Source organism: Trichechus manatus, unplaced genomic scaffold, assembly GCF_000243295.1.
Source record: "Trichechus manatus latirostris isolate Lorelei unplaced genomic scaffold, TriManLat1.0 scaffold00061, whole genome shotgun sequence".
In the NCBI taxonomy this organism is placed as follows: Eukaryota; Metazoa; Chordata; class Mammalia; order Sirenia; family Trichechidae; genus Trichechus; species Trichechus manatus.
This window is the reverse complement of record NW_004443997.1, coordinates 12,200,716-12,226,973: the sequence shown is the minus strand read 5'-3', so window position 1 is coordinate 12,226,973 and position 26,258 is coordinate 12,200,716. Positions and strand designations below refer to the sequence as shown.

Genomic DNA, 26,258 nt, shown 5'->3' with positions numbered 1-26,258 from the left:
CCCCACACTGGGCCCATTCTCGGGTCAGGCTGCCCCAGCGGGTGACGGGACAGCTGCTGATCCCCTTTCCCCAGGGCTGACCCTCCCCTCCTGGGTGTTCTATAGAGGCAGAAGCAAAGTCCACTGGGAAGGAGCACTGGGCTAGGACTCAGGAGTTCTGCGCTGTAGCTCTGTCTGCACCGTGTGACCTTGGGTAGGTCCTTTCCCCTGTCTGGGCACAACTTTTCCCCTCTAAAACGATGGTTTTGAATCCAGTGGGGCACTGGTTCTGGGAAGAGGTATATGGTAGTGGTTAAAGGGAGAGAGTCCCTGAATTCAGACTACCGGGTTGAAATCTGGACTCTATTACTTCCCTGTTGTTTACTTACAAGGGGCAAGTTCAGTTAACCTCTCTAAGCCTCAGTTTCCTCGTCTATAAAATGGGAATATTGGCTAAGATAGGGTTTCTCAACAGACACCATTGACACTTTGGGCCTCATAATTCTTTGTTGTGGAGGGCTGTCCTGTGCATTGTAGGATGCTTAACAGTATCCTTGGCCTCTACCCACTAGGTGCCAGTAGCAACCCTCCCTCCCTCCTGCCAGTTGTGACAGTCACAAATGGCTGCAGACATTGGCAGATCTCCCTGTAGTGGGAGAACCCACCGAGCTAAGACCATGCAAGCAAGCAGTCGTACAAACCAACAAAGCCAGTAGCCATTACGATAATGATAAAATTAGGAAACCTCTTGATGAGTTAAGAAGGCTTATATAGTCTCCCAGCTTCAAAATAAACACAGGTGAGAATGGCAAAATGTTGGTAATTGTTGAAGCTGGTGGTGAACGCAAGGAAGTTCATTTACATATTCTCTCTACTTTTGTGAGTGTTTGAAAGTATCAATGGTAAAAGGTTAAAAAACAAAATAAACCCCACATAATTTCTAAAACAGCTTACTGGTGGTGTCTTATTTGGTATTTCCTCTTCTACCTCGTCACTACTGAGATTCAGAAGCAAAATAAATCCCCAGATTGGGAGGAAATTTAAACTCACAGGAAGTTAGCCAGGCAGAGTTAGAAGCTTGCAGCAAGTAGAACGGTATTTACTTTTGCTGCCTTGTTTTAAGAAGCTCTGAAGTTCCCTGTTAATGCACTAGGGTCTGCCTGGAGTCATTTTGATGATTTCTGTGAACGAACTAAGTTGCCTGGTTGTCATTTCAGTGGATCAGTTTGGAGGCAAAGTTGATTGAGCCCAAAAGGCAACAGCTGGAGGAAGGAACCTACAGCTGTTTTCAAGTTCAAAGGTCCGCAGTCAGATCTGCTGAGTCTTTGCTTTTCCTTTGGTCCTCCTAAGGGGAAATGGAAAGGAGCCCTGGTGGCACAGTGGTTAAGCACTTGGCTGCTAACCAAAAGGTTGGCGGTTTGAACCTCCCCAGCAGCACCGCGGGAGAAAGATGTGGCAGACTGCTCCCATAAAGATTACAGCCTAGGAAACCCTATGGGGCAGTTCAGCTCTGTCACATGGGGTGTCAAAATCAACTCAACAGCGCCTAATAACAACCGATGACCTGGCGTGCTAAGGTCGTTGACGCTAGGCGCTGCATAAATACCAAGGCTGCTTCTTAGAGGAATTGTAGGGTAGTGGCTGGGAGCACGGCTCTGGAATCAGACTGTGTTGTTCAAAGCTTGGCTTTCTAGCTATGGGTGTTTGCACAAGTTACCTAACCCCTCTGTGTCTAAGGCTTCCACCTCTGTAAAAGAGGGATAATAATCCTCTCTATCTCATGGGGCTAGAAGAGTGCCTGGTACATAGTACTCAAAAAAAGAGTATTAACCAATACTATTTTAATGGTTATATATTTTTTTCCAAATCTTTAAATCTTTATAAGACACACACGTATAGGGAGGGTGGTGGAACATATTAGCCATAATTTCATTCTCCAAATTTCATTACTCTTAACTTTTCAGTGTATGTTCTTGCAGGGTTTGTGTGTGTGTGTGTTAACAGTGTTCTACTGTAATACTCTTTTTAATTGAGATATGATTCACATACCATGAAATCCACCATTTTCAAGTGTACAATTCAGTGGTTTTTAGCATGCACACAAGATTGTGCAACCACCACCACTATCTATTTCCAGAACATTCTCATCAGTGACGGTTGTATTTGAATAATTCTCTCTCTTTCTATATCCCCTAAACCCTAGAAGATGCCGCTAATGGAGGAGTTTCTGAGGAGCACCTTGGGGGCATTGGCTTGGAAAGGGGCATCAAACCTGAGACTACTTAAAGCCCTGGCCATCGCATCCTGAGGACTGTAGGACAGGAGACCATGGCTGTGAGCTTAGATGATGACGTGCCTCTGATCCTGACCTTGGATGAGAGTGGCAGCGCCCCCCTGGCCCCCTCCAACGGACTGGCCCAAGAGGAACTGCCTAGCAAAAGTAAGACAGTGGGATGGGCTGGGGATGAGAGATGATGTGGGCTTTGTGGTCTGTGGGAGAGATGTATACTTGTCGCCTCACACCCACATTGGACTCCTAAGCCGTGACACTGAAAAGACTCCCAGGAGACCCTGGGGTTTCCCAATCTACACACCCAGCTTCGCGATGCTTTTAGGGGCAGCCTTGCCCTCTTGGAGCCCTTGCCTCCCTCTGCCACCTGCATCCATTCCTTGCACCTGAGATACCTTGGATTTGACCATGGATTTGACCATGGATGCCTGGCTGGGGCCTCAGTCTAACCTGCTCCTTGGCTAGCTTCCTGGCCCCATTCCCTGTTAAAAAAAGAAACAAGTTTCCACACCAGCCTCAGTCTGTCCCAATCTAAAACTGTTGGCAGGGAAGTGGAGTTGACTGCTTCTGTCCGCCCGAGCTCAGCCCCTGCAGTGCCCAGGACAGAGTGGGAGAGAGCAGGCATTTTTTGTGAATGTTGTTGATGCGCTCAAATGAGCCATTGATTTGAGGGTTTTGGGTTTTGCTTTGTCTTCCTCTAAACCAAAGCCTAGCACAAAGTGAACCCAAGAGAGGTCGTGAGCTTTAAATTTTTATAACTTTAAGTGTGTTTCTGGCGGAATGAGAGGCCTTAAAAACTTTTCTGGTCTTTGTCCCGAAGCCATTTGCTTCATTTGCTCAGGTTTCAGGCTCAGGAGAGGCTTAAAATAACTTGCCTTTTATGGAGGGTCCTAAGACATCGGGGGCCAGCGCTTTGGGGTCTCCTTAGCAGATGGATGTTCCACTTGTCCGCCAGTTGTCCTCAGCCAGGACAGAGGGGTATTGCTCTTCTCCGCTTCACAAGTGTAAACACTTGGGTGCAGGGAAGGGCGAGCCTGGCTCCCTGATCTCCTTTGTCCAGAGAGAGCACATTGGGTTACAGGGCACTGAGCAGCCTCCCTTGGCAGTAATGAAGGAGAGCAGTGTTCCTTGGTGGTGAAGTGCATGAGGAGGCCTGGCTCCCTACAGACTGGCCCCTCCTTGTTTCTGCATGTTCTTCCCATCTAGGGTGGCAAAGTTGGTGCTGGTCAGTTGTGGTCCAGGAGGGCTAGAATATAAACTAGATTTTTCCCTAAGTTCCACTCGGGGCTGAGAACGCAGCAATTCTGATTTTAGGAACACTGCTTAAATGCCAAGGAGTCCTGGTGGTGCAACAGTTAAGTGCTCAGCTACTAACCAGAAGGTCAGTGGTTTGAACTCACCAGTGCTCTGCAGGAGAAAGATGTGGCAGTCTGCTTCCATAAAGATTACAGCCTTGGAAACCCTATGGGCAGTTCTGCTGTATCCTGTAGGGTTGCTATGAGTAGAATTGACTCAATGGCAATGGGTTTGGTTTTTTTGGTTTTCTTAAATGCCTTGGAGCTGTCAAGCTAAGTATTAGGCTCTTTCTTATCTGTTATCTCACTAAGTTACCCTTGCAAGATAGGTAGTATTATCCCTATTTTACAGAGGCGAAAATTACGGACCAGAGAGGTTAAGTAACTTGCCCAAGATCACACAGCCAACAAGTGTTTGAGCAGTGACTGGAACTCTGGACTGTCTGATTCTGAAAATCCTTTCCTTCCTCCTTCTCCTTGTCTTCATAGGCCTGTAAGAAATGTGAATGTTGGCCCTTAGTGTTTACATATATTATCTCATTGTATAAGGAGACATGGTGGCACAACAGTTAAGCGCTCAGTTGCTAACCAGAAACTTGGCAGTTCAAACCCACCCAGTGGCTCTGTGGGAGGAAGACCTGGTGATCTGCTTCCATAAAGAATACAGCCTAGGAAACCCTATGGGGCAGTTCTACTCTGTTCTATAGGGTCGCTATGAGTCAGAATCGACTCGACAAACCTAACAACAACATCTTGTCATATAACCTCAAAATAGAGTTACTGTTATTATTGGTATCCATATTTGACAGAGGAGGCAACTGTCTCAGGGAGGTTAAGTAACTTGTCCAAGGTCACACAGCTAGTAAGCAGAAGCATCTATTTGATCTTTCTACTCTCTGTGTAAACGTGACACAGACTTCATTTCAGAGGAGGCTACCCCCAGGGAGGGAGGCAGTTACTCCCTGACCAAAACAAGGGACAGGACAGAAGGAGAAAGCATTGAGGTACTAAGGGTGTGGATCAAGTCTGGAAATAGCCAGGCCCAAGATTCTAATACGCATGCGAAAGCTGGACAATGAATAAGGAAGACCGAAGAAGAATTGATGCCTTTGAATTATGGTGTTGGTGAAGAATATTGAATATACCATGGACTGCCAGAAGAATGAACAAATTTGTCTTTGAAGAAGTATAGCCAGAATGCTCCTTAGAAGCAAGAATGGTGAGACTTCGTCTCACGTACTTTGGACAAGTTACCAGGAGAGACCAGTCCCTGGAGAAGGACATCATGCTTGGTAAAGTAGAGGGTCAGTGAAAGAGAGGAAGACCTTCAGTGAGATGGACTGACACCGTGGCTGCAGTGGTGGGCTCAAGCATAACAACGATTTTGAGTATGGTGCAGGACCAGGCAGTGTTTTGTTCTGTTGTACATGGGGTCACTATGAGTCAGAACTGACTCGATGGTGCCCCATAACAACGAGATTCTAAACTGGAATCCTGGTTGTTGTGGGTGTCACTTTTAAGTCTTTCCAAAGTATCAGTGCTGATGGTAGGATGTCCAGCTCTCTTGTGTGTAAAATTGGGAAAAGCAACCCAGTTCTGTGTCAAGATCAAGTTCTTGAACTGATGCTGGACCTTGATGAGTAGGAAATCAACCTGACCTTGGACAGGTCCCAAGTGAAGCTGTTCTTATATTGGCAAAGTCAGTGGCTTATTTTGGCTTGTTTCTTAAGAAAAAAAATATACATCAACACTGTCCAGGAAAATTGTGTTTTCTGCACTGTGCATTAGTGCCTCTATTTTCTCTCTTACCTGGGTCATTTGCTAAAACCTGTAAGAACTTGTGGGTTTGCTCCACCAAGCCTGGCTGGGAGAAATGGTAGGGCCTCTCCACAGAAAAAAGTTCAGGCCATTGTTATTTCATGCTTGGATTTTGGAATTGACCTTCAACCCAAGGCACCCTTCCCCATCATCCCTGCTGTCTAGCAGTCTGTGTAAAACACATATCCAACCTGGAACTTTCCCCTGATTAAAGCCCCTCAAGGCCTTCTCATCTCCTACAGGATACAAGCCAAGCTCTTTAGCTGGCATAAAACCAAACCCATTGCTGTTGAGTCAATTCTGTCTCATAGCGACCCTATAGGACAGAGTAGAACTGCCCCGTAGGGTTTCCAAGGCTGTAATCTTTATGGAAGCAGACTGCCACATCTTTCTTCTGCAGAGCGGCTGGTGGGTTTGAACCACCGACTTTTGGTTAGCAGCCAAGCACTTTAACCACTGTGATACCAGAGCTCTTTTTAGCTGGCGTACAAGGCCTTATATGTTCTAACACCTTCTTGTTTGACTGGTCCCATTTTATGCCTCATCCCATAGCATCAAATTACTCACAGTTCAGTGAATACCCTGTGCATTCTTAAACCTTTCTGCCTTGCCGGTAACTCTGCCTGAAATGTGTTGCCCAGCCTCTTGTCTCCTCAGGAGCTCCAGTTTGTCTTGAAAACCAGGTGTCATGAATTGAATTGTGTCCCCCAAAATCTGTGAACTTGGCTATGCCGTGATTCCCAGTATTGTGTGATTGTCCACCATTTTGTTGTCTGATGTGATTTTCCTATGTGTTGTAAATCCTATCTGTATGATGTTAATGAGGTGGGATTAGTGGCAGTTATGTTAATGGGGCAGGACTCCTAGACCAGGGGAAGATTGATGACAAGGACCTTCCCCTAGAGCTGACAAAGAGAGAAAGCCTTCCCCTAGAGCTGGCATTCTGAATTCAGACTTCTAGCCTCCTAGACTGTGAGAGAAAAAATTTCTGTTTGTTAAAGCCATCCACTTGTAGTATTTCTGTTACAGCAGCACTAAATAAGCAAGACACCAGGGCTTCGAACTAGTTCATTCCTGTTTTGAACCCCTGCTGGAATTTGCGTTTCTAACAAGTTCCCTGGTGATGCTAATACTGCTAGTTAGGGACCAGTTCTGAGAACCACTGGCAGAGAAGTAGTTCTCAAAATTTATTGTATGTAAGAATCACCTGGGGATCTTGTTCAGGTGTAGGTTCTGATTCAGTATATCTGGGGTGGAAATGCAAATTCTCTGCAGAGGTTGGAACCGGAACAAACTGGTTGAAAACCCTGTTGATAATGCCATCTCTTCTTTGAAGCCTTCACTGAACCTCCCCTCCCTGACAGAGGTAATTCCTCATTGCCCTTTCCTGCTTTGGTGTCTTAATTTGGCTTCTATTATTACAAGTAGCTGACTGTGTGGTAATTACTTGTTTAACCATCTTAATCACCTGCCAGGCCCTGAGTTTCACAGGCACCAGCAAGACCTTATTCATCTTTGTGTCACCTAGCTCGAGGCCTCCAATGTGTGGGTACTCAACACACGATGGCTGAAACAAACCTAGCTGGGTTTCTGAGGCTTGGAGCTCATGGGAGTGGCTGGCTGAGGGCCCTCATCAGAGATGGGTGGCATCCCCTCCTGCCTCTTCTCCTAACTGGTGCTTTGAGTCCTATTTCTCCCAACGCAGCCGATTGTCCTGGAGGCCACTGTCATCGCCACCAGTCTGTGGTAGATGTAAACCCTTGAGGTAGTGAGAAGTTGGCAGAATGCAGATGGAGGCCTTTAGCAGAGTTGGCAGTGATATGAGTATGAGCCAGTGAGAATTGAGCAAGCTTTCTAAGGGCATGAGTGTTGTGTCGATCAAGCCTGGACCTCAGCCTTGGACCCAGCAGCCACTGCAGAGTCCTTCCTCTGGCTCTCCACCTACATCCTCCTGCCCTTCCCTTGGATGCATGTACCCAGGAACCTGGTTGCAAGGCCTATGACCTTTAGCCTGTGCTAGAGATGACCTGTGCTACAGCCTTGACCTTGTTGTTGTCATTGTTAGGTGCTGTCGAGTGGGTTCCGACTCATAGCAACCCTTTGTACAACAGAACAAAACACTGCCCGGTCCTGTGCCGTCCTCACAGTCATTGTTATGCTTGATCCCATTGCTGCAGCCACTGTCAGCCCATCTTGTTGAGGATCTTCCTCTTTTTCACTGACCCTCTACTTTACCAATCATGATGTCCTTCTCCAGGGACTGATCCCTCCTGATAACATGTCTGAAGTAAGTATACTTGCTTCTAAGGAGCATTCTGGCCGTATTTCTCCCAAGACAGATTTGGTCACTCTTTCGGCAGTCCGTGTATATTCAATAGTATAATTCAAAAGCGTCAATTCTTCTTCGGTCTTTCTTATTCATTGTCCAGCTTTCACATGCATATGAGGTGATTGAAAACTCCATGGCTTGGGTCAGGCGCACCTTAGTCTTCAAGGTGACATCTTTGCTTTTTAACATTTTAAAGAGGTCTTTTGCAGCCTTGACCTTGCTAGGACCGTATCTCTGTAGGAAACTGTAGGGTGGGGTGGGGATTTTTCTCCTTCTATGGGCAAGGATGGATTTTATCCAAGACTCAAAACATCTTTGGGCCGTAAAAGTGGCTGGCCACATGCTAATGAACGACTCACCAGCAGAACAGTGTCAGGTTGATAAAGGAGGCAGGTATGAGCAGAGGTATTTAAAGCTCCGAAATGAGGAATAACCTTGAAAACAGTCAGTGGGGCTGGCTTTTACAGTGCGGTTTAGACATAGTCCATGGCCCGCATTTCGTATCAGGCAGTGGGCTAGACCACTACGTTGAGAGAATCAGAACATCGTGGGCAACATAGGGATTTTCCAAGGTAAGTTTGGCCACACTCAGTGTTTGCCTTCTCATTGCCCAACTGCTGCATAGGATGGGCCTCCACCACATGCCCTTTCTGGGTGAGAAAGGATGGGTCAGGGGAGTGGTCAAGGTTTGAGCAGGGCACTTCTATTCTCATGGGCTCCTTTGGAGCTTGGTTGCCCATGGTTTCCAGGTGACAAGCCCTGCAGGGATAAGGCCCAAGAAACTAACAGAGCAGAGGACCCCCTGACACCTGGCACACCATCAGGAGTTACCTTGGACCTAGTGCTGTGTTGAACAATATGGAAGTCACTGCCCCCTTGCAGGGGGCCAATACGTGGAGCCCTGGCTCCCTTTCCAGAGTCTCATGCAGACAGGGCTGGTTGGCACCAGGCTCTGTCAGCATGGGCCTGCACTGTTGGCATGGGGGCAGACGTGGCCAAGATGAGGCTGGAGAGAGGAGAGGGACTCTTAGCCCAAGGTAGACTCTCCATCACAGAAATCGGGATCTGTGGCTCTTTCGCTGGACCTAGTGTCCTAGCATACTTGCCAAAGTGTGAAGCCCAAGGGACTCTCATAGCTTTTGTCACTTGTGATGTCCCAGGTGGAGGAGTGGGTAAGCATGAGGGCTGTGGTGTCAAGCCTGAGGCTTTCCATGCTAGCTGATCTGGAGCTTGGCTTCCCCAGGCCTCAGCCTCATCTGTAGAGTGGGGCTATAGGGGATTCAGGGTGATCATGTGTGATGCACGCTGTGCTCAGCACATAGTAAGTACCTGGCCAGTCGTGGGTGTTGTCATTGCCAGAGACTGGGCTGCTTCTTTGGAACATGCGCCACAAGCCGAGATCCCGATCCCAGCCATGATCCGAACCCTTTTCTGCCTTGTTCCTGGCCCAGTTGGTAGCCACCACCCAGCTGGGAAGCGGAGGCAGCATGACAGCTGGAGACCAAACAGCAATTAGATTTTCACAGGCTCCCAGGAAGCATGGGCATTTGGCTCCGCTGTAGTCATTCCCCTGGCTTTTTTAGGGCCTTGCCCAGGCAGAATGCTGGGTGTCACCAGACCAGCGGTGGCACCAATTAAAATGAGCAAGCACCCGGCATGCTGGGTTTGAGCCTCGTGATGGAGACTCGAAGACTTTCCCTTCCTCGGCCCTCTGCGTCTTCATGGGGTGATGCTGTCTGTTGCCTCGGGCCCCCTGCCATGAAATGCTGTTCTTCTTTTTGCACACAGAACACTGCTGTGTCTAAATGGCAGCAGCGGCAGCTGGGTGCAGGCTGGAGTGCCTGTCGCACCTCTGTTCACGGCTTGCTGTAGGGAGGTCTAAGTCTGCATTTGTTCTGAGAGCAATTCATGAGCCAGAACAGCCTCCAAGTCAATGAGGGAACACGGGAGGGCTTTGATGGCTTATAGCAGTGTGCCTCTGGTAGCCTCTGGTTGAAGTGTCCTTCCTGGGACCACCTCAGTTAGCACCACGGCCTAGGAAGGAAACCTGCCTCCTTTAGAGGAAGCACCAAGGGACAGAGCCTGTGGGGGACATTGGCCCCAAGACCACCCATATCCCACCTGCACGCTCAGGGAGCCCATTCCTACTCCTTTGCCATGTTCCGTAATTTAGACATTTCCAGATGCCAACCCTGAGCCCCCGTCATTCCAAGCTGAGCAAAGTGGTTGTGCACCATCAACTCCGTTCCAACTCCTAGCGACCCCATGTGACACAGTAGAACCGCCCCTTAGGGTTTCCAAGGCTGTAATCTTACGGCAGCAGATCACCAGGTCTTTTCTCCCTTGGAGCCGCTGGGTGGGTTTGAACTGCCAACCTTTTGGTTAGCAGCTGAGCGTTTAGCCATTGCACCACCAGGGCTTCTTTTGAGTGAAGTTGTACACAGTAGTAATAATGGCTCACAGTATTGAGCCCCTACTACGTGCCAGCCAGTGTCCAGCTCTCGTGGCTTGTGATGTCTCATCCAGTCCTCCCAGTAGATCTGTGAAGTAGGTGTTTTCAGCGTCCTCGTTTTACAGAAGAGGAAACTGAGGCCCTGAGAGGTTGAACTTACCCCTGGTGCTTTTAACTCTGATGCCGTAAGACGCCATGAAGTAAAGCTTTGTGCAAGAGGTAGAATTTAAGTCTGTATTTTATTTTCCAAAATGAACTTGGCTTTCTATCTTTATCCTTTTTTTTTTTTTTTTAAAAAAAAAAAAAGATGTCTTATAAGGCATGTTATTGTTAACTGGGATTCCATACCTGGAGCTCCCTTTCATATTGTAAAAATAGCCAGATGGATGGTGTTGCATGGTAAACGCTGTATCTGATCATCACAGAGAAGCCAGATGACACAGGCAAGTGAGCACCAGATGATAAGGAAGAGCCATGGTGTCACTGATCCAGGAGAACGATGACTTTCTCCTTGATGCATGCCCTTCCCCAACTTGTTCTCTGCACAAACATCTGGTTAAACTTTTCATAGTAATGGTGGAAACAGGAAAATTTGGGCTGAGAGTGGAAACTTGCAGGTGTGAAGATTTGGGAATGGGAAAGGAAGGGCCAAAGAAGATGCCTTGGAATGGGGTTTGAGAGCTGACTCAGAAGCTGGGTGGGGTCATTGGGGTGGGCGACCCCCCCTGAGGTCAGTGGCTCCCAGTGGCAGGTGAGCATGCATGGAGACCAGCCTGGATAACTGAATTGGGGCCATGGGTGCCATTTGCACCAGGAACTCTGCGTGGTCTGTACTTTGTTGGAGGTACTTATCTAATTGCAAAAATGGGCAGCTCTTCCTCTCCCCAAATCACTCAGGAGAACCTGGTTTGGAGAATGTGACCTTGAAGTTGTTAGATGCCGTGGAGTCGGTTCTGACTCATACAGAGCATCCCTACATATAACAGAACAAAACGTTGCCCAGCCCTGTGCCATCCTCATGATAGTAGGTATGTCTGAGCCCATTGTTCCAGCCCCTGTGTCATTCCATCTTATTGAGGGTCTTCCACTTTTTCACTGACCTTCTACTTTACCAAGCATGATGTCCTTCTCCAGGGACTGGTCCCTCCCGATAACATGTTCAAAGTAAGTGAGACAAAGTCTCACCATCTTTGCTTCTAAGGAGCGTTCTGGCCGTACTTCCTCCTTGAAATTAGGACTGGAGAACTGGCTTCCTGTGGCGTGGTGGACGTGGGGCACGCTGGGGGTACATGTGCTGTCTAAGGGGGCAGCTTCAGCTTCCTCATCTGTAAAACGAAACTACTAATAATACTCCATTATAGGGCAGTTCTGAGGTTTACACAAGACAGCATACCTCAAACAGCACAGTGCCTCTAGGGTGAGCCCTTGGTGGATAGCAGCTGTATTACCAGGGCCGGGGGGTCAGAAACAGGCAGATCCATTTTATGAAGAGCCTGGAATACCCATGAGGAGTTTAGACCTGGTCGAGTACAGCATGGGAGCTACTAAATGTGTTTGGGCCCGTAAGTGACACGATGACAAAGTGTCTGCCTACTGACCCTTTGCCAACTCTAGATGCCACCTCCTGCCACCACAATTACCCTCCTCAGGCGCCTTGGGGTCAGCCGGCCCTGAGTAGGGGGTTGTTTTCTTCCCTGGAGATTGGGAGGCTGTGGAAAGGAAACCCCCAGGATGTTCTAAGTGGCGGGAGCCAGATTAAGCATTTTTCTTTCTATGTTTGTCTCCCCGACCAGGCTCTGAACCTTCCCAGGGCCAGGTCTGGACTGAGCCTTATTCATCTCTACAGCCTTGAAGTGCAGTTTCTGGTTCATAAAAGGCACTTAGGAAATGTCTGGACAATAGTGAAGAATATTAGTACTTTCTCAGCCTCACCTGGCCTGGGGCAAAGAGTGTGTCTCTTAGATCAGAAGCATCAGAAGCAGTATCTGACCAGGAGGAAGTAGTTAGTGAAAGAACTCACCATGCCAAACACTTAGGATCTGATAGGAACTTGAAGTACTAGAACCAATCTCCTGATTAAAAAGGCATGGCTTCGGATGTTTCCCTCAGATAAGTTTCTGCATTGTTCTTGGCTGATGGCTGACATGAAGGCGAACCTGCAACCCCGGTAAACAAGCCATTCTGTTCGAGGCTGATCAGGAAGTCCTCTATCTGCTCAGCCAGGAAGTGTTGCCTCCCAGTCTTCATGATAAAGCCAGAATATCCTATATTTGCCCTAGTGGAGAAAAGGAGGGCTAGGTGGGATTTGTCCTCATAGCCAACCACCCTTCATGTTTTGAGGAAGTGGCATCTTGGAAAAGAACTAGGGTATTTAGATTAAAAAAAAAATTTGTTTCATTCCAGTCTCTTTCCTTATGTATTTTAGCTCTAGAAGCTGCAATGTCTTTTTGTTTATTTTTTGAGGCATGCTTTAGGGGTTTGGAGCCCTGGTGGTGTAGTGGTTAAGAGCTCGGCTGCTAACCAAAAGGTCAGGTGTTCAAATCCACCAGCCATTCCTTGGAAACCCTATGGGGCAGTTCTACTCTGTCCTATAGGGTCGCTATGAGTTGGAATCGACTCGATGGCAATGAGTGGAGGGTTTTGTTTTTCCATGTTGTTGTTAGCTGTCACCAGCTCACGGTGACCTTATGCACAACGGAGCAAGACTACATGGTCCTGAGCCATCCATGTGATAGGTTGTGAATCACACTATTGTGATCTACAGGGTTTTTCCTTGGCTCATTTTCAGAAGTAGATCACCATGCCTTTCTTCCTGGCCCGTCTTAGTCTAGAAGCTCCACTGAAACCTGTTCAGCATCATAGCAACACATAAGCCTCCACTGATAGATGGGTGGTGGCTATGCATGAGGTGCATTGGCTGGGAATTGGACCCTGGTCTCCTGCATGGAAGGCGAGAGTTCTACCACTGAACCACAGACTCGATTATGTTTAGGGAACCTTCTAGGTAAACTTTCTGGTGGCCCCCCAGTTTCTGTGCTTTTGGAACACTTGTAAACATTCCCCACAAGTTCTGTGTTTCCTTATGTCAGTAAACACAAACAGCGACGGGTTTCGACCCTGCTCCTTGGAGCGACAATGAATCCAGCAGCTGCAAATCAGAGAATCCTTCATGCCACCTAAATTCTAAGTCTTCCTCAGAGCCACTCTTGTTACCCTCTTGGTACAGGCAGCAAGTGCAGCTCACAGTTATAAAGAACATGCGTGATAATGCTTATGAAGTAGGTGAGATTTATCCCGTTTTTCAGATGTGCAAGCTGAGGCGAGGAGAAGGAAGGGATCTGCTCAGTCAGACAGTGGAGCAGTAGGGGTTGTTCATTCAGCAAGTGGTGGGCCACCACGTGCCCACCAGACACCTGAGCAGGTCAGGAGTAGTTTGTGGCGTGCTCTTGCTGTCTAATTGCAGAGCTCTGCTACTACGTCTTTTTAAGGCCTTGCCTAGAGGAAGCATTTCTCTGCTCAGACTCAGGTAGTCCTGATGATTTCAGTAACATCGGAGTGTAGATAAGAACCCACAAACAGGCCAGCTCACTTGGTGAGGGTTTAGCTAAGTTCTTGAACTGAATGAAAGATGAAGTCTTTTCCTTTTGTGTTCTTCCACCAACTTGGGGTTTAATTAATTCATTTTAATGATTTATTTTTTGTTTTTGAGAATATATACAGCAGAACATACCCAATTCAGCAATTTCTACATGTACAATTCACTGACACTGACTACATTCTTTAAGCTGTGCAACCATTCTCACCTTCCTTTCCTCAGTCGTTCCTCCCCCGTTAACATAACTCACTGCCCCCTAAGGTTCCTGTCTACTCTTTAGTTGCTGTTGTCAGTTTGATCCCACATCCAAAAACGAAAACCTGTTGTCATCGATTCTGACTCATAGTGACCCTATAGGGCAGAGTAGAACTGCCGCATAGAGTTTCCAAGGAGCAGGCTGGTGGATTCGAACTGCCAACCCTTCGGTTAGCAGCCGAGCTCTTAACCACTGGGCCACCAGAACTCCATTGATCCCACATAGATAGTTCTTTAAAAGAGCACAATGCTCACAGCAGACATTCTTTACTAATTAAGCTAAACTATTGTTTGGCTTAAAGAAGACTTCAGGGGATATTTTTGGTTTAAGGTTTAAGAAAGATGAAACCTTTTAAGACCAAGTGCCCAGACCCACCTTCCCTGCCTGGCTCCTGAAACCTGCCGTGGCCCCAGCACATTCCAGGCTGTGAGGAATCATGCCTCAGTTACACTCCCGGCTGCCTAGCCTCCATCCTTTTACTTCATGCTAGAAATTGGAGCCAACAATCAACAGAGCCTGGCTCTGTCCACTCACATGCCCTCTTTGTGCAGTTAGTTAATCCACCTCCACTACCAAACCTCCTTTTGGGCTTCTGTCTCCACTGCTTCTGTCAGATTCCCCTTCATCTTTCTTCAGTGGAAGACCTTTGTCCTCTTCTCCCAGGGAGCCTTCTCTGAGCGAGTGGGGTCGGGGCTGTGTGTCCACAGTCTCCCATTCTCTGAAGACGCCGTGGAAGCCTCATCCTCTCTGCTCCGCTGCCCGCAGCACCCACATGCGATATATGTGATTAATGTCTCATGTGCCAAGTTGGGGTTTGCTTTGCGCAATGATGGATTCCTAAAGATTGTGTGAAATCGGAATTTGGGTGAAGTCTGTAATTTAAAGTATGAGCTGGAGGGCCGGGTTTGGCAAGGAATCCTTTCCCAGTGTGGATAATCCTCCTTAGTTCACCCAATGTCAGCTTGGATTTTATAAATCATGTTCCTGTCAATCAGGGCTTAAGCTGTGCGTGGGTTTCTTTCTTATGTCTCCACTATGCCCATTTGAGGTGGCCTGGTTGGACAGGGCAGGAATGGATAGTCCCCAACCCAGTGTGACACCTGAGTGGGTGATTGCTGTTTTGGGCACTGATGTGGTATACAACCATGCCTCTTTCTGACATCACCAGTTTTGCAAAGGCAAGGACTGCATCTTTTCTACACATATGCTGGGCACTTACTAAATAGATGTGAAGTAACATAGCTGGGGGTGAGTCACCAGGTTCCCAAAACAGGTTCCAAGTCCTGGGTAACTCCGTCTGTCACAGCTCAGCCAGCCCCGGGAGCCATCTGGGGTGACGAGGAGACTCATGCACACGTGACCAGATCAGAAATAGCCCAGGCGGGGCCTGGCCTGGCTTCCCCTAGGGGCAGCCCACTTTTAGAGTGGGTTGTTGTTGTTGTTTTGGGTGCCATGGAGTCGATTCTGATTCATAGCAACCCCATGTGACCGAACTTCCATAGTGCTTTCTAGGCTGTAATCTTTACTGAAACAGATCACCAGGCCTTTTTCCCACGGAGCTGCTACTGGCTTTGAACTGCCAGCCTTTCAGTTAGCAGCCAAGCATTTAACCATCATGCCACCAGGGTTCCTTTAGGATGGGTAGGTCTCTACTTCTAGCACTTTGTACTTATCTGGGAGCCCACCTGTGTCCATAATGGCTGTACCAGCCTGGGGTGCTTGGTTCCCACCTTCCCTCACATCTGGGCCTTCCCACCACCACTCCACCATTCGTGGACCTCCTGTCTCTCTTTAGTTTCTTTCTGTTAGAGTGGGATTTTACTTTTTATTTTTTCCTCATTCTCTTAGCTCTCGCTGAAAATCAGCTTGGGCAGAGCTATTGTGCTCAGAACTGGCTAATGGCTTGGAGCCGCTCCAAGCTGCTGGCTGCCCCTGCTTTCACTTGTGGGTGGTCATCGACAAGCGTGATGTCTTCTCTCTGTGACTCTCCAGGGCCCCCTCTTCTTGCGGGCTCGGCTGTTCACACTTGGCTGGCCTGCCTTGTTTTTTGGAAATGCAGTTTTTACTGCTCACCCCGGAGCTAGTCTGGTAGCATCGACGGAGTCTGGATTTTTTCAGTACCAGCGTCCACATAGCCCCCAGACCCGTTGGCCCGTTTGGTTTTGCTGCATGTTGTCCTGCGAGCTGTTTCCTACTGGAGATCCCACACTGTCCTGGGGGTTTAGGGCCTCCAAAGCCTGGAGTTGGGGTAGCCAGGGAGAATTCTTAGAACTGTACGTTGGGTTGTTAGGAATGCACGTGTGCTGGGGGAGTGATGCCATCTGCTAATGTATTTCTTCAAGTCTCACAGTCTTCAGCAGAGGTTGGGTGGTTGAATTCCTGGCTTTATCTCTTGGTAGCTGCAACCTTGAAAGAGGAGCTAAGCTCCTGAGCTTTAGTTTCTTCATCTGTAAAGTGGGAATACGGATATCTACATTCAGGTTTGTATAAGAATCACCTGGGAAATTTTATATACCATATCGCAGTCCCAGCTTAGTAAAGGGAAATTATCCAAACCAAACCAAACCCATTGCTGTCGAGTCGATTCCAATTCATAGTGATCCTATAGGACAGAGTAGAACTGCCTCATAGAGTTTCCAAGGCTGTAATCTTTACGGAAGCAGACTGCCACATCTTTCTCCTGTGGAGCAGCTTGGTGGGTTTGAACTACTGACCTTTCAGTTAGCAGTCGAGCGCTTTAACCACTGTTATCACCAGGGCTCCTAAATGATAATAGACTAGCAAGGCTTCATTTTCAACAAAGTAGCAATGTTTCCCTTTTTCTGAGCCCCCGAGTAGGCAACCTAAGATTCCTTGCCTTGAGGACTTGAGCCCTTTTTTCCTTGTGTTAAATTCTTTGCCCTCTTACAGAACTGAATGGTAGCGGCTGTTTTGCATTTTATTAAGGATCCTGTTGTGTTAAATGGTTAACTTCCGTAATTGACTGCCATCCCCATTGCATTACAGGGGTAATTACGATCAAGCAGCCCCATCTGACCATCGTTCAGGGCCCTTCTTGGTTCCCATCACATTTTTCTTTATTCGTGATGCCTCTTTCAGGCTGTCTTCCCATTTGACAGAAAGAGAAACCAAGGAAAAGAAGAGCAGGCTGAGTCCAGTGCCTGGCCACTGACCTCTCAGGGTTTCCAGGCCCCCCGCTGGCTCCTCTAGGGTCAGCAGTCGCCTGGCAAGCTCAGGCCCTGGAGAAGTGGCACTGCTGACCAGTGCCTAGGCCGTCCACATTTCTGCAGTAGGTAGACATCTTCCCAGTTGTAGCTTCCCCAAGGTGCTCGTGCCTCCCGGCCACTTGCCCCTGCTTCTGCCCTTCTGATCAGAGCCAACTGCAGCAGATGCTGGGGCGTGGCCAGTATTCATGAAGGCGGAGTCCAGCCAGCCCCGGTGCTCCCAGTAAGGGTTAAAGTGAACCTTTGACCTGTGCTGAGTGGGCATCATCAGCTGACACATCAGTCGCCTTCATGTATGTTGAGTCTCCCAGCCAGACTTGTCCCTCTGAGCACTGGTCATCTGCTGACCTCTCACCGGGGCTCTAGGAGTGCCCCTGTGCAGAAAAAAAAGCCTTGCCTCACCATTTGTTCTTCTACGTTCCCTTCCTCGTCCCTGCGTGGTTCACAATTAGCATTTCTGATGCTTCCAAGTGGATATGGAACAGATGTTCACACAGGTGCTGCACCCGCCACTAGGCAGCCAGTGGAGTCTGCGTGCCTCTGTGGTCGTGTGTGTGCATGTGCATGCGTGTGTGTGCTCTGCTCAGGGCCTTCGAGATGTGGGTAGTCTTTAACCTGAAGCTCTTTCCACGTGGTTGGTGCTCAGTAAATACTTTGTGGGTGGGGGTAGTGAAAGCTGTTTGTTTCATAATAAACCCAGCGGCACACGAGCAGAAAATACAAGGACGAGTTAGACCTGAAAGTTCACAGACTGAAGGAGAAATGATGGCCTGCCTCACGGAGAAGTTACCTGCTGACATCTAGCAAACCACTTGTTCTTGTTCTGCCTCAGCAACGGGGTGGTGGGGGAGGGTGGGAGCACAGCAATGTCAAGACATACTTATCCTTCCCGGCAAGGGTGTTTGGGAGAATTGTTGTTGTTGGGTGCCGTTGAGTTGATTATGGCTCATAATGACCCCATGTGACAGAGTAGAACTACCCCATAGGGTTTTCTAGGCTGTAATCTTTACAGAAGCAAATCGCTGGGTCTTTCTCCCACGGAGCCACTGAGTGGGTTCTAACAGCCAGACTTTTGGTTAGCCAAACGCTTAACCATTTGCACCACTGGGCTGTTTTTGGGAGCATTAGACCATGAAAATGACTGGGATGACCCCTGGCAAATTTGACCTGCCCATTAACTAGCAGGCGATTGTTGTCACATCTTTTTAGTACACTAGAATTGCCTTCCTTCTTTTTCCTCCTCCTTGAACTCCAGGAGTTTTATTGTTTCAAATTCTAGTACCTAACACAATGCCTGGTATGTAGTAAACCAAAAAAAAAAAAATAAAATAAAAACCATTGCCATCGAGTCAATCCCGACTCATGGCCGCCCCACCATGTACTACAGAGTAGAACTGCTCCACAGGGCTCCCCCCATAAGGTATTCTTGGCTGTAATCTCTACAGGAACAGATCACCAGAGCTTTCTTCTGTGGAGCCGATGGATGGGTTTGAATTGCTGACCTTTAGTAGGTGCTAAGTAAATGTTACCTCAAATGAGCCATATTTGCTTACAGATAGAAGGGCAGCCCTTTTAAAGTCCACCCTTCCTTTTTCTCCCCCAAATTACAGCCATGATTATTTATTAAGGCTAGAGAGTTGCTCTCAAGGTGAAGTTTGCAGCGTTGGGATGCCCTGTGGCATCTCATGCTGAGCAGTAATCATTACCCCTGTTACTAAGATGCGCTCATTCTCCTGGCCCATCTCCCTCTCCCTGTACTCCTCTGCCCCTACTCTTAGAGCCTGTCGTTTCCGACCTTCACCCCTCCTGCCTTTCCGCAACTCTTCTTGCAGCACCGCTTCCCCCCTCCAGCCCTTTTCCCTGCAGTTCAAGGCCCCTCTAGGGCTGACCTCATTATCTGCAGGGAATCCCCTGGATTTGGCCATTAGGTCCCTGTCAACTGGCCAGAAACAAAGTTGGAGGTAGCACCGGCAGAAACCAGAGCCCCTCTTTCCAGAACAGTGCTTGACCTGGTTGAGCCTGTCGTTTGCTTTCCTCGTCAGCCTTAAGCCTTTGGCAGGACAGGTTTTGGGCTTGAGGCCAGCGATTCAACTGGGAGGGCTCCCTGCCGGTTCTGGCCTTTGTCGAGGTGTGTGTATGTGTTAGGGGCTCTGCCCTGGTTCAGAGCCTTTATGAACAGGCTCTGATAGCATGGGTCTACCTCCCATGCTGTCTTGGAACCACTTACCAGAAAGAGAATGCCCAAGCAGAAGGTCATGTGCGCTGTGATTTCTTTCAGCATTGTATCTTGTGCCCGATTTTTATCCTGGGCCTTTAAAGAGCCGGCCAGCACAGAAGCACCACCGAGACGCCACGCCAGTGAAACCAGCGGGGTCACGCTGGCTCATTTTCCTGTCCTCTCTGAGCCTTTTCCCATGGAGGGGAGCACTCCACAACAACTGGCAAACGGCTGGACGACAGCTTGTTGTCATCTTGGTGGACACTGATTCTAGGGGGTGCAGAGTGCTCTGTGAGTGTTCACGTTTGTTTCTGTGATGGCCGGAGCACCCTTGGCACCAGTCCCAGTTCATGGATGAAGAAACTGAGGCTCTGAGGATTAAGATCATGGACTGGGGCTGGGGGCAGGGCACAACCAGGAGTAGACTCAGGTGTCCAGGGCTGCAGAGGATGTGCAGGGGTGTGTGTGTGCATGTGTCTGTGTGTGCATGTGTATACATGCATGCACACGTGTGTGCCTGTGTACATGTTCGTGTGTTAGAGAATGTGTGAGGCTGTGCAGCTGGAAGAGAATGAAAAAGAGAGAGCATTGAAAGGGAGTGGGCTCCTCAGTATAAACCCAGCAACAGTCGCTGCTTTGTATTCTTTCTGATCAGAGCTACCTCCCACAGGGGATTGTAGGCCTTGGATCCAAAGCAACCTCTGGTCCCACGCCCCAAACGAAGGCCCGGCAGCCCACCATCCCGAGCCTGACCCTGGGCAGGCTGGACGTGGGCACCCTCAAGCCCCCCTCCTGCGCTCTCGCTCCCCTCCCTTGCACAGCTTTATGGCTGGCATATGGAGACTGTTTCTATCTACCGGCACCACCAGGACACTGTGCAGGCTGTGCTTCAGCGAACGGAAACCTTGGAGTCCCTGCAGGGTCGTTTTGGAGGCTGCATGCAAAGCAGCCAGCTGTTTTGCAGGGAGCGTCTGGGCCCCGTTACATCAGCGGGGCGAAAGCGTTACCATCTGTGCAAACAGGTCATCCCGGTTCGGCTGCCTGTCCTTTGCGCTGAGGACTGGGGTGCACTTGGAGTCACAACCTTTTCTTTGTTGTATTCTGATCCCTGTTAGTTCAGCAGTTTCGTTCTGCTTCTTCCCCTCCTCCTCGGAGTGCTTTTATGTTCACCTCTCTGGGCGGGTGGCTATGATTCTGGGAGGGTAGTTAGGGGCATAAACCTCTAGTGGCAAAAGTCCACAGGCCTGAAACGGCCAGTCTGCCCTCTTGGTCTGGTTGTCACATGAGCGCTCTCTGCCCAGGGTACCAGGAGCACAGAACAAAATGTTTCCCTTTGTGGAACTTCCCCTCGAGGTGCAGAATGGGATCTTCCTGGTTGCCAAGATTGTTCCTGGTCATCTTCCTCCGGCCGTTTTTAAAACCCCTCCGGAAAGGGGAGATACTCCCTTGCCGTGAGAGCCAGGGTGGATGGCTTCTGCTTTTCTCTGCTTTCCGTTTTCTCTACTCCCCTCCCAAGTCTCCAGCCTAGCTGCCTCCCAGGAAAGGCGGGAATGAAGAGGCGAGGGCCGGCCAGCATCTTCTTGGAGGAGGCTGTAGCAGGCCTCCTCCCCGACAGCCCCGTGGTGAGCTCATCCCATCTCAGTGGGCTGGGCCCGTACGGTACGACTCCATCCTTGCCCGTCCAGCACGCCGGGAGCAGCCCATCCCACGCTGGGGGAGTATGGTGCCCAAATAGGTGGTCGCTTATACTCCCAAGTCCGAGAGGTCTGGTCCCCATCCCCAGAGGGTGGGCTCGGGCCTTGGGGGCAGTTTGTGGGGCTGACCTGACCTCTCCGTGCTGGTGGCTCTTCCTGTGTGGAGGACATCCCGAATGACATGAGCACTGTCATCCACGTGGACCTGCAGGAGCTGGTGTTTCTAGTGGGAAGTGGGCAGGAGCTGGCTGGCGCAGGGCACCAGGTGTCCGGGTAGGGGGACACTAACAACTTCTGGGTTCTGAGGCTCCCCGGGCCAAGGTCCCTGGGCAGAGCGAGCAGGTGTGATCCAGGAACCCGGACGGGAAGGTGGGGACGGACTATTCTCTGGGCTCTGTGTCCTGCGGTGACCAGTCAGAGGACCTGTACCAATCCTGTGTCCTGCTCTGTGGAACTTGTGCTGAGGAGGCCAGGCCCGTGGCAAGCAGGGCCTCCCCTCGCCCCAGGTGCTGCTTCATCTGAGCATACGGGTTGGCGCTCCATCTCCCACGGACTTGGTCCCCACCTGGGCCCTTTTACTGCTGACCTGCCCCCTTCCCCTCTTGCCTTCCCTTCTTAGCAAAGCCGAATTGTCCTTTATTTCGGAAGCCGCTGAGCCTTTGATCAGACCTTCTACCAGAACAATACGTGGACTTGGAGCCTTTCCATGCTTCTGTGGCCACTTCTCCCGCCCAGGAAGTGCGAAGCAGGGTCGGAGCAGAGCGGACAGGGCAGGGTCTGAGAACCCGTGAGGCGCCATAGCCCGCCTGGCTGTGCACTGAAGTGCTCTGAAGCTTGGCCAGCCCCAGCAGCCACCACCTCGTGAGGTTATCTATAGAAGAAACGGGGTGGCACCTCCGGCTCCCCGCCTTTGATATGCGCCCTTTGTATAATCTCTAAATGTGCTGTTCAGCCACGCGGGCCTGGGCGTGAAGGAGGCTCTTAGAAATCACCTGTGGCTTTCTTGAAAAGCCCCTCCGAGGTTCACGTCACCTCTGGCCTTTCAGCACCCCCCACCCCCCTTTTAAAAGCCACAAACAAGCTCTTGTACTTTGCCTTTTTGGACCTCATCAGCAAGCTAAGTTTTGTTTTCTGAGAAAGCCAAAGATTGAATGGTTAGACACGCTGAACAAAGTCTGCCCGGGGAGGGGAGAAGTCTATTCTTTCTCCTCAGCTCTTTGAGTAATTTTTCCTTTCTTTTCTTTTTACAGTTCTGCCCCAAATTACTCTTACACAAAATAGACAGTCTTCAGCAAACCCTTAACAGAATGATCTTTGAAAAACACCCAGAAATCATGTCACGCCCCTTCTTAACACCCTTGGGTTCTCCCTGCTGACTCCAAGGTTGTCTGCACCCTCCATGGAGACCCCCAGCCCTGCCTCAGCTTCCGCTTTCTGCCCTCCAGCTCACTGGCCTCCTTTAAATGCTCCGTGGGAGTCTGCAGAATCTTCAGGGCAAGATCTTCTATTGCAGTTCAACTCGGATATATTTACCGAGCACTTAGACATGGTACCAGGCATGTTCTGGGCCCTGGAGATGCAGCAGGGAATGCAGCAGGGAACAAGACGAGTCCTGCCCTCATGGAGCTGACATTCAGGGCACAGGCCAACAAGTCAATAAATGCCCCAGCAGGTGGTGATACAACCCTGTGAGGAATATAGAGTAGTGGGGGTGGGGGGGAGTGACAGGCTGGCTTTATAGGGGGAGATCAAGGACAGTCTCTGGTAAGATGGTGTTTGGGGAGAGAAGTAAAAGATGTGAGGAAGCCAGCCACTTAAAAACCTGGTGAGGGTGGAGGGAGCTGGACGTGCGTAGGCCCTCAGGTGGGATGTTCCAGTGTGGCTGGAGCGAGGGGCTGAGTGGAATGAAGTGACGACCGAGGTTGTGGGGACAGATTTCCTAAGACCTTTAAGTCCATGGGTAGGACGTTGGTGTTTCTCAGGGAGACGGATGGCTGCGGCACAGTGTCCTAGTTATCTGGTGCTGCTGTAACAGAAATACCACGAGTGGGCAGCTTATACAAACAAATTTATTTTCTCACAGTTTAGGAGGCTGGAAGTCCAAATTCAGGGTGCACTGGCACTAGAGGAAGGCTTTCTCTCTCTGCCAGCTCTCAGGGAAGGTCCTTGTCTCTTTTCAGCTTTTTTTCCTTGGCTCCTTGGCGATCTCCATGTGGCATGGCATCTGTTCTCTCTCATCTCTGCTTTTTTGCTGCCTGCTCAGTCTGCTCTTTTATAGCTCAGAAGGGGTTGACTCAAGATACACCCTACACTAATACCATCCCATTAACATAACAAAGAAAACCCATTCCCAAATGGGATTATAAACACTATAGAGATTAGGAATTACAATGCATATTTGGTGGGGGTGGGGTTGGGGGCACAATTCAATCATAACACGGTTTGGGACAGAGGAATGATATGGTCTGCCTTAGGGTTTTCAAGTATCATTGTAATCTGATGAGTTACTAATGCGTTTACCTAACAACAACAAAGCAGGATTTCTCTGACAATGTAGAGACTAGATCATAGGCGGGCAGGACAGGGAGCAGGGGACGCATCGTGGAACGGATTGCACAGTCCAGGGGAGAGATGGTTTGCAAAGGGTCATGGTGGAGCCAGTGAGAGGTAGGACCTTATGGTCCCTGTGTAGCCAGTGTCATTGCACACAGTCCTGCGAGGAATGAGCCACCTCACGTCCAAGGGCCCTCCCTGTCCCAGGATCCTCTGTTGATGCAGCTGTTGCACTCCGTCTCTGTAGGTCAGGGAAAATACATTCCCAGCAGCCACCCACTGCGGCCTCCTGCCTATCGCCTAGCCCCTCGTGGCTCTGGCTAATGGGAATGACAGTCTATGCAAGGGCAGATTGTCATTTTTTTGTTTTTTGGTCATAGATGCTAAACTGGTCTCACAGAGATCACCCCCTACATTTCTGCAGTGATGGATAAATGGTAAATGTTTGTCTTGGGCAAGCTCCAGGCTGGGAGCCAGGAGACCCATGTAGCAGGGCCAGTTGGCTACAGAGCTAGGTCTAGACTCAGGCCTCCCTGGATCTCAGTCTCCCCAACTCTGAAAGGTGAGCATTGAATTAAATGGTCTGTACGATCCATTCCGGAGCTGAAAGTCATTGTTTCTAAGACCAGCTGCTGAAAGTACTCCAAAACCAAGCAGGAAAGCTCTACAGCAGTACTTCTCAGCCTTCCTCTGCTAGAGGACCTGTGCTTTTGTAAAATACAATGAAAATGAATTACAGGCAGTCCCCGGATGACGAACAAGTTCCGTTCCTAATCTGTCTTTAAGTCGAATTTATACGTAAATTGAGACAGGTAAGGTTTGAATCTAACGTCACTTAGGCAAATGTTTCTTAGTATATAGTATATAGCATACCTTTCTATGCATAAAAACATTAAAGTAACATAATAATACAGTAATAATAGTGTTTTGATGTGAGTCACAAAGTAGTGCCCGTTTTGTTATTATGAACCATTGTATGTAGCTTGAATTTTAATTTAATAGACTTTACGGATATAATAGGCTTTACAGGAGTTGGTTCGCAACTACGGGTTGTACACAAGCCAGATGTTCATAACCCGGGGAGTGCCTGTACTAGAAAAAGAAAATGCTCCAGCAATGCCAATTACTATAAAACCCAACCCATTGCTGTCGAGTCGATTCCAACTCATAGCAACCATATAGGACAGAGTAGAACTGCCCTACAGGGTTTCCAAGGCTGTGATCTTTAGGAAGCAAGACTGCCACATCTCTCTCCCATGGAGTGGCTGGTGGTTCGCAGCTGAGCGCTTAACCCACTGCGCCATGAGGGCTCCTTGCCAGTTTCTAAACGCCAACTCTAATTCCCTTACGTATCCTATCACGGATGGTGACATGCTGTTCACGGCCCACCCCACTCTGCCCACCATGGAGTAACACTGCTTTGTGGCTTAGCATTGTGGTTCACAGCACAGATCTGGTCCTTTCCTTGGCTCCATCACTTTCCTTACGTGTGACCCTGGGCAGGTTCACCGATCTCACTGTGCTTCTATCCCTCACTTGTAAAATGGGAATAATAACAGTACCTCAGAGGGTTGTTGTGAGGATGGAACTTTACATATATATGTATACATACGCCTGGCATCTAGAGGGCAGCTGTGGTTCAGTGGTATAATTGTTACCTTCCATGTGAGAGACCTGGGTTCAACTCCCAGCTGGTGCTCCTTATGCGCAGTCACCACCCATCTGTCAGTAGAGGCTTGTGTGTTGCTAGGATGCTGAACAGGTTTCAGTGGTGCTTCCAGACTAAGACAGACTAGGAAGAAAGGCCTGATGGTCTACTTCTGAATATTAGTCAGTGAAAACCCTATGGATCACAGTGGTCTTCTCCACGACTGATGATGGGGATGGCGCAGATCAGGCAGCGTTTCATTCCGTTGTGCACGCGGTCTCCGTGAGATGGCGGCCAGCTTCACAGCAGCTAATAGCAACAACATGGCTGGCACACAGAGTATGTCGTATCATTTGTGTTTGCAATTTCATCAGAAGTGAGTTGCTATGGTTTGGGCTGAATAGATTTGTGGAACTTCAGTTAACTGCTGTGGGAGGGAATTGTGTGCTGGGAAGATGGCCATTGTCTTCTCCACACAGTGAGGCAGTCAGTGCTTGTAGTAACCAGCAAGATCCAGGCGCCAGGGCCTTTGTGGAGCGGGTCCTGCTGGCCCACAAGAGCAACCACGGGTTCTGCGTTGTCGTTAAGGCCATCTGCATCTTCCCACCTGGGTTCCCTCGCCACCTCTACTCACCTGCAGACACAGATGCATCAAGTTAGAAAGGCGGCCAGTCCAACTCCTCACTTGCTGTGTGAACCTCCTTTCTAGAAGCATCCCCACAATGGCCATGGAGCCTCTTCTTGAGGATCTGAGCGATGTGGCCTTGCTGCCTCCTCAGACAGGTGCCCCCGGAGGCCAGGGGTAAACCCACTCTGTCCAGTCCATGGTTGGGCAGCTGTACTCATCAGACAGTCTTTTCGTGGGTCTAGCAGAAGCCATCATCCCTGTGACATCTACCCCTGACCT

General features: G+C 49.3%; 1 protein-coding gene across 1 annotated transcript in view; it reads left to right on the top strand.

The window, feature by feature from the left end:
• Positions 1-2,190: 2,190 nt before the first annotated feature.
• Positions 2,191-26,258, top strand: part of TPCN1 (two pore segment channel 1) — a 59,465-nt gene continuing 35,397 nt past the window's right edge. The window contains exon 1 of the mRNA XM_023733780.1: positions 2,191-2,419. Coding sequence (XP_023589548.1) covers positions 2,308-2,419 — 112 coding nt within the window. The 5' untranslated portion in view covers positions 2,191-2,307. The remainder of the gene's footprint in view (positions 2,420-26,258) is intronic.